Below are 10074 nucleotides of genomic sequence, written 5' to 3'. Positions count from 1 at the left end.
GACAGTCCGACGTTTGATCGTCACTTCATGTGCGTTTAGACAGGGAGCGGACAGGCCTTTTACTGGAAGAGTCTGGCATGAGTCTTGGGAACGCAGAGGCTTCAAGTGTCTGATTGTTCACAGTCTTGCTATTTTTGTGATTTTTTTTGCCAGTTATAATTTAATTTTCCATTATGATTACTTTTTTTTTTGGACTATTACGTGTTAGTGACCCATTCGAGTTGATCCGTCACTCGCAGCTCCAACCGGTAAACGAATAGCGAGCGCGGATTTTAGGTGCGAGGCCGAGCTCTCTGAGTGAGTATGTTTTATTGGTGTTAAGAGTCAACAAAGAGTGTGTGCGTGCTCAGAATTAAAACCCATCACTGCTTTTCAAATATTTGCCTAGAGCAGTAGCTGGAGAGTCATTTCCTTAGAGGGGCGGGGGTACAGATAGTGGAATACTAGTTGGTCTTCTCTAATTAAACCTAATTAATTGCTGCTTGGCAGTTTGTTCTCCAGCGCTCCAGGCCGTGTTTAAGCCTGAAAAGCAGATTGAACAAGCATTCTTTTGAAATCTTTCGAGTATTCCTGAAGATTAAATGGTCATGTTGTAGGACTTGATTGAAGGTTTTGTCGTCAATCCAGAAGCCAAAATGTCATTTGGACAGAAGAACGACATGGATGCACTAAAAAGTAGAAATGCATGACGATAAGAACGGTGCGTGAGTGAGTCGAGCGTCCACCTCTCAGATGTGAGTGCTTCGGGTTCAAATCTCGTTCTTCCTGTGCTGGGTTGGAAATTTGCTCCCCGGTTTAATTAACACTTTAACTCTTCGGGGGGAAAACTTGCAAAGATATGATTGTAGCGCAAAATGTATCCCACTGGGACTAATTAACAAAATATCAACTTTGTGATATTTAAAAAAGATAACATTTTTGGCCCATGTTGACATTTGAAAAACTGCTACGAATGTAAAAGTGAAAACTTTCCATGGTGATTCGATAACCAGTGTATCCTAAACCACGGATGGCATAAATACGCGTAAAGGTGTCGGTATTTTTCCATGCAACACTCCTGAAAATACACAGTGATGATGCTAGGTCATCTGGACTCTGTCATACGGAACAGACATGTAAAGGTCCTACGCCCCGCCCCCATCGCATAATCGACCACCCGCACACGCACACGCACACGCACACGCACACGCACACGCACACGCACACGCACACGCACACGCACACGCAGCCTCACAAGGCAGCCTAATATTCTCTAAGAGGCATTGTAGCATACAAGGACGAGACTAAAACTAAAATTGAAAAAAAAAAACGTTTTGTTTATGTTATAAAGTAAAATAAAAACTAACTTAAATTGCATCCAACATTAATATTGAAAACGAGCTACAACTTTAGAAAAAAATGTCCTTAGATTTCATCTCTGTCAATTAATATCTTACATGATCTTCGCGATTAATTTCACATGTATTTATTTCGGTATTGCTTCATGTCCGTACAGAAGAAGGAAGGTCAAACAAGCATTTGAGAATTGTCATTTACTTTATTACACAGCACTTTAATGTTGCATTTGAAAAATATGCCATAAAAAACGAATCCTAAAACTAATAAAAACTAAACTAAAACAATGCATTTTTGAATAAATGGAAACTAATCAAAACGGGAAAAAACTGTTCTTAAAACTAACTGAATTAAAAAAATAATAATACATTCCAGGACCCAAAAAGTTGAGCGTGAGAAACCTTGATGTGTGTACCTAATCAAGTGTCCTTTGAGGGTGGGGGGGGGGGAGGCGGGTGAGCGAGAGCGCGTGTGCGCGCGCGTACCTGCGGCTCGCGTGTCCCTGCCTCTTGTGACGTCATTGCGAGTCGTCCTCCTCTGGCGGCCGAACTGCGCCGAGAGTGTTTTAGAAGGAGGAGCTGTCAAAGTTGTCGGACAGTCGCCACCACCGGAGAAAAGAAAGAAGAAAAAAGAAAAGAAAAGAAAAGAAAAGGACGCCAGTATTGGACGGAGGGACACGGTGGATCGACTTCGATCGTTCGTGTCCGGAGCATGGCATGGTACCTTCTCGGTAGCGACGTCCGCGGCGTCTGCGGCGGTGAAAGGACGATGGCTCGCCGCCTTCTGGAGTGGCTCGCCGTCACCTCGATGCTGTGCTCCTCTCTTGTGGCCGAAAAGAAAGGTATGTCTCTGGGGGGGGGGGGGGGGGGGGGGGGGGGGGGGGGGGAGGAGAAGGAGGAGGGCTCGGCTCGGCTCGGCTCGGCTCGGCTCGGCTGACGGTAGAATCTCAGCCTGAGAAAGTCCACATTTGTGGCGGTGGGGAAAAAGTTTCTCACAGTCTCGCTGCTGAGGTGGAGGCTCGGTTCCGGTAAAGCTTGCATGAGCGTCACTCTTGGGTCGGTTTAACATCTGGCTCAAGTTGGACCGAATGCATTTTTGGAACATTCTGACTCAAATGGCGGGTTGAGCAATTGTCTTTTGTATTTGAGTGATTTTGTGTGAAATGAGTTCTTCTCGGCCGGATTACAAAAACAAAGGCAATTGCAAAAATGCACCATTGTCACGTTCAACTTTTTGTACTCATTCAGAGACATAAATTAAGATGTATGCTTCCTGAGCATTACGTGTGAAATCTAATAAGGTCTAATGTAGTAAGGAGGTGTGGGGGGGGGGGGGAAAGGTCTCCTTTTGTTGTCAGGCTGAACAATGAATTGAACTTTGATATAAAAGTCAAATGGGTGGGATATCGATATTATTGCGATATTCACCTTAAATGATATTTTTCTTATCTACTGCAATATTTTTTTCCCCTTACTGCAAAATAAGCAACCTCAATCTATTCAAATGTGCTCAGCGCTATTCTGACTTGAATGTTTATTCAAAGTGAGGCAAGTTTTTTCAGAGTTGTCCAACTTAATTTTTCTTATTGCGTTTCAACTTTATGACGACCTTGGCTTTGAGCGGTGCCTTATGCTGACTTCTTAACGTTTGGTTGGCGCCAACGCGTGTTTTTAAATATCAAAAGTGATGATGAAGCACGAACCACTTTCAGTCGCTACGCTACTCGGGATGGAAATTTATTGGAACTTTTTTTTTCTTTGTTTTTCTTCAACCACAAGTCCATCAAAGAATTTGCTTAAATACTCCTGCCTATAGACTCCATCCCAGAAATCTTTTGTATCATTCTCATCATTTGTGGTCGCAATTGCAATTTGCAACATGTGATTAAACTTGGAAACGCGTTTCGTTTTGCTAGTCTGCTCGGTCGTTGCCGGGCCGAGTTTCTAGAATTGCTGCCCACGTTGAATGGTGACTTGAGAGCATCGTGAACAGGAACAGGAACAAGTTAGTTCAACAGACGCGCGCTTCAATCGCAAAATCCTTTCACCACTCTGTATCGAATATAACACATTGCAGCGCCATCTTGCGGTTAACACTCCACGAGTGTTAGCGTTTGTGAGTAAACACTGCAACTCACGCTTCTCCATTGCTGGGTGTACACGTTTATATTTTTACCGTTATGTTAGCGCATGATGGTGACGATGGCTCGGAAAGCAGAAGTTAACGTCATTAGCATGTTGCGCTAACAAAGGGAACGTAAATAGGGACGCGTTTGCTCGAAGGAATTCCAACCACAAAAACTGAAAACGGTGAATCGCGATTACAAATGTTAAATACCGAAGCAATACTTCTGAAAGAAGTAAAAACGATTGCACGCTAGATGATTTTGTTCTGCTTTTTTATTTGTCTGAATGTGAATGCAGACCAAATGGAACATCCACTGAACGTCCGTAATTACGCAAATGGTCTCTTCACTCTGCTCTAGTTGCACTCATCGTGATGGGAACATATACTGACAGACCGATTATCGGCCGGGACGATATTTGGCATTTTGCCGTTTTTTTTTTTTTTCAACTTTCAAGGCTGATAAATGAAAAGTTGCTTTTATTTCGGCTCGCTGCAGCACACTTCTCGCTCTCTTTGTTGTGCTGGTGGCCCTGTCCGCAGAAGCAAATTGTCCCCCCCACAGCACCATCTGATTGGTTACTTGTGCAAGTGGGTAGCAGCCAATCAGCAGTCAGCTGCCTGTTTGCTTTTTCACCTCGAGTCACACGGACGACAACGGACTTTGCCCAAATTTGAATAAACGTCAGTCGACGGCAACTTTCCACTGAAAGAAAACGATTTGCCGTCAAAAAACTTGAAAGAGATGTTTGTTTTCATTGAACTAAAAGAAACGCAGCTGAGCCTCAGGAGCTCCGGGCGCTTCGACTTTCAAAACTAAGTTGTCTGTTTTCCAAGATCTAAAAAGGTTTTAGCATGTGGTAAATGACTCAAGTTGTTTCATGAACGTGCTTAAAGACAATTAAACTAAATCAAGTTTTGAAGTTGCTGTTTTTCAAGATTTTGACACCGTTTCAACCCTTTTTTCAACAAAACAATATCGGCTACTGCAGTTGTCAACTAGTAGAAAATGTCCTGAAAAAAATGACCATAATGTACATTTTTGCTCATATCTCGCTGCACGGTGATTTTCTGTTGCGCTGTGACTTTATAACGTGACTTAAAATGTGAACATGAAAAAAAACAAAACACTTCCGAGAATCATTCCAGTCACTCGTTGGAATCATATCAGGTCCCTTTTTTTTTCTTTTTTCAAGCAGAGATTTATGTTCATTGAGTGACTCAGCGGCCTCAAAAGGCCGGATGTCAGGAGAGAAAGTGACCAGGAGTGTTACCGTACTTCCTAATGACAAGTTCCTATTAGCGTGAATCATCCAGCGCTCGCTCTTGCCTCCGTATGCGCCGCACAAATGCAACACGCTCGCTGGCCGACAAGGACGCTGCTCCTAAATATATCCGTGCTTCTAAAAAAAAAAAAAAGGCAGCGGTGTTTGAGGACAGAGAAGCCCAATCGGGCCTAATTTCCATTTGCTAAGCGATGCGCGCGCGTTACGGCTTGCGGTCAATTTTTAGCACTGAGCAGATGTTTTAATGTGCTTTGTCAAGGTTTCCCCCAAAGACTTTATTGCAACAAGATGTCAGACTGAAACATTTTTTTGGCATCTCAATTGCACCGACTGCCCAAATAGAAGGAACGGCTTTGTGGGAACCGTTTGGGAAAGGCCTTTTTTCTTTTTCTTCTTCTTTTTCTACTCAGTGAAGGCTAACTTGCATGACTTTGGAGTGGAAAAAGTCTTCTGTTGCTCTAGTACAGTGCTGCTCAATTATTTTCTTGTTACGCCCCCCCCAGCAAGAAAAAAACAACCATCCACTCTCCGCTGCAACTCTAAATAATTTCGCATTTTTGTTGCAAAACAAACCCACACCGCAATGAGCAAGAAGAGCGCCACTGCCCACTACTGGAGTGGATGTGCAATTACACTTTATTGTCATACGGTGTGGAAAAAAAGCCTGTTCGACAGCAACGACACTTGCTGAACTGGAATCAAGATTTTGTAGGAAGAGTCTGGGAAAAGTTTGATTTTTTTTTTTCCTCTCCAAAGCACGGTCCATAAAGTCAAGTTCGTGTTTGGTTTGGTCGAAGTGAAGAATGACTTTCTTGAACCCCATCCGTCTCTCTTTTCAAAACGGCGTGCCCATTTAAACGGAGCGTCATCATTTGCGGTAAACCCGTCGGTGACCCGCCGCTTCACCGCCGGTTATAACTGAGGCGGTTATTTCTCCGGGTGACATGCGAGGTTAGGCCGTCACGACTATAAAAACGCGTCTTTTTACGGCCTTTCAAGGGCGCAGGCACGAGGTGAACCTGCTGAGAGTCGGGCCGAGCGCTTGGCGGGATAATCTGTCAAAGATGAAACTAATCTGAGCGCCGTGTTGCTGGCGAAATCCTTAATCCCTCAAAAGCGAAACTCTGCGGTCCGTTTTCAGAAATGCTAACAAGCTCATTTTATTGATGATGTTTTTTGCAAATGCTGAGCTGGGGCGGCGTTTTTTTGCTCATTTGCATTTGGAAGGAGGCCTTCATTTTGAGATATTTTCAAGTAATAGTCAGGAATTTTATTTGTGCTCTTTAAAATTTAACTTTAAAACAAAAAATGGCAAGAAATGAGAAATGCATGTGCATGTGGGCGGAGCTTCGTGAACATTGATGACAGATCAACATCAAGTTTTCAAGACAAAAGTTCCCCCTGCAGCAAGCTCACTTCAGTGACGCCCCCCCCCCACCCGGACCCCTCCCAATAACTTTTCCTCGTCACTCACAAATCACTCCATGTTGAAAAAAACCCGAAAAAAAACAACAGAACTTTGCTTCTCATCAAAGCAATCACGTGTGGGGACAAGATGGATGTCGGCAGCGAAGTGAAGGTTGCGATCCCGTGTCATCGGAGAAGCTGCCGCTTGTCCTGATGAATTTGCCAGACGCGCATGTGCTGCAAATGTTGAAAATGTGGCTTTGTGCTTTGGGCCAATGGGAGTTGGAAGATCATTTCTCACGGCCACCCCCTCTCAGCTTGAAAAACATCGACGCTTCACAGACGTTCAAAAGCCTCGAGTTGAGGCAAAGTATTTCCGTGTCGCTCTGGGACAATCGTGGCTTTGTCCTGAGCACCTTCGGGTACTTTTTGGAGCCGGTCTGTAACCTGTTAACCTTCAACGTGAACTGTATGTCATCAAAAGGAATGAAAACAAGTGACACTTTTCATCTTTATTTGGAGAGATTAAAAAAAAAAAAACGGCATGTGAAAAAAATGGCATTTAAAATAAAAATGCATCAAAACAGAAAGATTGAAAGTAACGAACAAGTGCATGGGAGTCAATTCGCCAACATTTCAAGTGCCTCTGATTAACTCATATTAAGCTCAGATGCTTAACGCAGTATTTTCCTTACATTTTTTTCCGCTAATTTTCAACGATTATCAGGGCCGATATTTGGTATTTTGCCGATTATCGAATCAGCCTTTTTTTTTTTTTTTTACTTTCAAGGCCGATAAAATTAAAAGCTGGTTTATTGTGGCTGGCTGCAGCACACTTCTCTCTCTGACGTGCTGGTGGCCCTGTCTGCAGAAGCCAATTGGTCCGCCCTCAGCGCCATCTGAAAATCTGCATCTCGTGTCACCATCAATATTGAGTCATATGTACCCTTTTCTTCCCTCAATTTCATTGAGCCATTTGGGTGCGTAAACTTTTTTTAAAATTTTTTGTCCATTTTTTTTCATGCTGATGCGAAAAGTGAGCCTCCTATTTTTGGGAACCGTTTATTTGGCTAGATCAATTGGGCCACTTGGTGCTATTTTTGGGCCGGCCGCTGTTTGCGGAAATCCGCGGAGTAGATAGCTGTGTGTCATTTGCATAGATAAAGCACTTCCACTCAGTTACCGTTGAGCGTATCTTGCTGGCCGTGCCGAGCAAACGTATCACAAAAACACTGACGCTCTTTAGTTTGTGCAGACATGGAATAAGTCGTGGTTACTCATTGAACCGATTGGTGTCATTTGTTTGGACGCGGTCGTAACAAAGCCACCCTGTTCCATTTTATGGCCTTTCCGTGATTGCCGGCATCGGTCCCAGTGGAAAGGAAGAGATTTGAAATGGGGGGGGGGGGGAGCTGGTTATCTTCCTATCTCAACAGGTGTAGTGTGGCGCTAAAAAAAAAACAGAATAAGGCTTTTGCTGTTTACATCTTAAGGCTTGAGAGAGAGAGAGAGAAAATAAACCCGCTTTGAAAGCTAAAAAAAAAATAATATTGATAATCAGCCCGGCCTGTAATTGGTCTATCACTATTTTGCGATTATCACCAACTCAGAAAGCGTTTTCTCTCCGCTTTAACCTCGATGCTTCAAATGTTCAACTGGCGTCCACTGCGGCTATTTTTGTGTGACCGCTTCCGCTTCCGGGTCAATCTTTTCACTCCTGCTGGTCGTGAGGAGGAATCTCCTGCAGCGAGGAGAACAATAGCTCAGCAAACATCTCGCGAGCTTTTTTAAACGTCGCACTTCTTCCTGTGTGGTCCACCTCCAAACTGGACTTTTGATGACATGTTGTCAATGGCAACAAAAAAAATGGCCGCCCATATGCAAACGGGCCCCCGCCCGGCCTCGCCGCCTCAAGACGGTGACAAAAGGTTTATTCAGGACTTTGTTTCCTTTTTGACAGCGACTTCTCTGTCTTCTGTGTGACCTCAACTTGCCGTGTAGACACGACTTCACAATCTTGTGTCAACACCGAGGAGAAAGGCATCTCAGTTTAGTCGACGGCTTTCATGCTGTCAGAGGCCTTTTTGTGCTTTTTGTGTTTTTTTTTTAGAGCTTCATCCAAAAGACATGCATGGGAAGCTGTGAATAGTCACCAAGATGACGTTCCAGGCTATACGTGGTGGATCCTCTGAAGCGTACCTTAAAAGACGAGAGATGTTTGGCTATGCGCGTGTTTGCCTTTTATTTTGCTTTGGTTCACCTGGCCTGACATTTACGAAGCGTTTAAATGTTACGCTTTAGAAATCAACAAAGCTGGGCACTTGACCCTTTTTTGCCGGTCAGTCCTCTGCATTCCGGCCTCGATCTCGGTGACGTTCTGGCCTCGACCCTCCGGCCTTTTTCATCCAAATTGATGAACCCGACCCCGTTCCGTGCAAAAAAACAAAAAAGTGTCCATGGATGACGTTGCCGTGGGAGAGATGCTAACGACCATTTTTTGTCACGTTGGTTCATCGCACGCTCGACGGACGAGTCGTGGGCCGGACTAAAATCAACCTTTGGCCCAAAAATGGGCGTCCGGCTCTGGAAATCAAATGTTTTATTGTTTTTAGGTCTTACTTTATGTTAGCATGTTAGCATGCATTAGCAGGTGGACGCAAATCCGACCATTTTTTTTCCCTTCTTGCGTGTGGAACGTTTCGGCCAGGTGGTGAAAGTCTGGTTAACGTGATGGCATCGTTCAGTTGCGGCGAGTGACTTCATGCTTTTTATTGGAGCGCATTCCAAAATGTGGTCTTTGGTGTCGAGGTTTGAAGTCTGCGAATGGCATCTTTGCGTTTCTAGCGGAGCTTCAGAATCCTTCCGGCAGGTTCTGCGAGGCGACCCTTGGGTCCCGAGCTCAGTGTCACTTGCATCATCCGGCGCTAAGGAGGGCCATCAAGTTGATGATAAAGTGCGGGATGCGGTCAGCGATAATCGTCTGGCGATCTGTGGCGGTTAGTCGATGGGAAAAACACAAGTTGGCCACCACAACAAAACAAAAAGCTGGTGCGTTCTTCGAAGGGCTTTGGAAAACGACTTCATTGGCTGCTTCTGTGCTTTGTTTCCGACACGATCCAAAAATACACCAGCAAATTATCTTGTCGTGCTCTTGTGAAGTCTCATTTGTCCAGTGGTGAATTACAACAACGCTCTTATTGGGCTTGCTGTTGCGGGGGAACAAAACAAGACGTCGCCCCGTCGTTCTCACGCCGTGGTTCCGGCGCATTGCGAGCTCGACACCTCCTGAGTTGTTTCATCAGCGATCTCAAATGTCTTCTTTTCATTCCTGCAATTTAAAGATGAGCTGATGGACAATGTCACTTAAAATTTGGAACGATTGATAAATCCCGCGGTGTTAAAATGTATCGTAGCGTTCCTAATTGCCTTGTTGGCTTAAACTCCGACGCTTGGTCGCTCTCAAAGTTCATTTCCTCCGCGAACGCAAGCTTTCATGATTAAATCCAAAAGACCGGCTGTCTGAAAACGAGTCCTTGCCGTGTTTTGTTCCATAAAAATAGGTTGCACTAACTCTTGCGTGACATAATATGCTCACGTCCGTTTGTCTTACAGCTGCTTGACTCTTAAAAAAAAAAAAAAACAAACTCTGACAAACGAGCCATGTTGCGACTTTTAATGTCCACAAAGGAGCCACATGACGTTGAAGGTTTTGTGGCGAGCGAGCGGCCGTTCCCCGTGGAGCAAATCTCCTGGAGCGGCGCCAGGCGGGAAGGATTAAGCCTCTTGACCCGGACTTTATCCACTCCATCAACAAGCCCCCACTGAGTTGATTAGATGCTTTTGAAAAATTGATATCAATCCCCCTTGCGAGGTGTCGCGCTAAATCTCGGGCGGCCAGACAATTTCCACAAGATCAAAAAAA

At 44.5% G+C, this 10074-nt stretch overlaps 1 protein-coding gene across 2 annotated transcripts in view; it reads left to right on the top strand.

Moving 5' to 3' along the window:
* The first annotated feature begins 1861 nt into the window (after window positions 1-1861).
* The window catches only part of egfra (epidermal growth factor receptor a (erythroblastic leukemia viral (v-erb-b) oncogene homolog, avian)), a 32819-nt gene continuing 24606 nt past the window's right edge, over window positions 1862-10074 (top strand). The window contains exon 1 of one of the 2 annotated variants that reach the window (XM_088310669.1): window positions 1862-2176. In XM_088310669.1, coding sequence (XP_088166795.1) covers window positions 2047-2176 — 130 coding nt within the window. In that variant the 5' untranslated portion in view covers window positions 1862-2046. The remainder of the gene's footprint in view (window positions 2177-10074) is intronic. The other variant, XM_088310670.1, reaches the window with a different exon arrangement.

Source organism: Idiotropiscis lumnitzeri, chromosome 12, assembly GCF_059441095.1.
Source record: "Idiotropiscis lumnitzeri isolate Australia: NSW breed Sydney's pygmy pipehorse chromosome 12, RoL_Ilum_1.0, whole genome shotgun sequence".
In the NCBI taxonomy this organism is placed as follows: domain Eukaryota; kingdom Metazoa; phylum Chordata; class Actinopteri; order Syngnathiformes; family Syngnathidae; genus Idiotropiscis; species Idiotropiscis lumnitzeri.
This window is presented reverse-complemented; position numbering and strand designations above follow the sequence as displayed.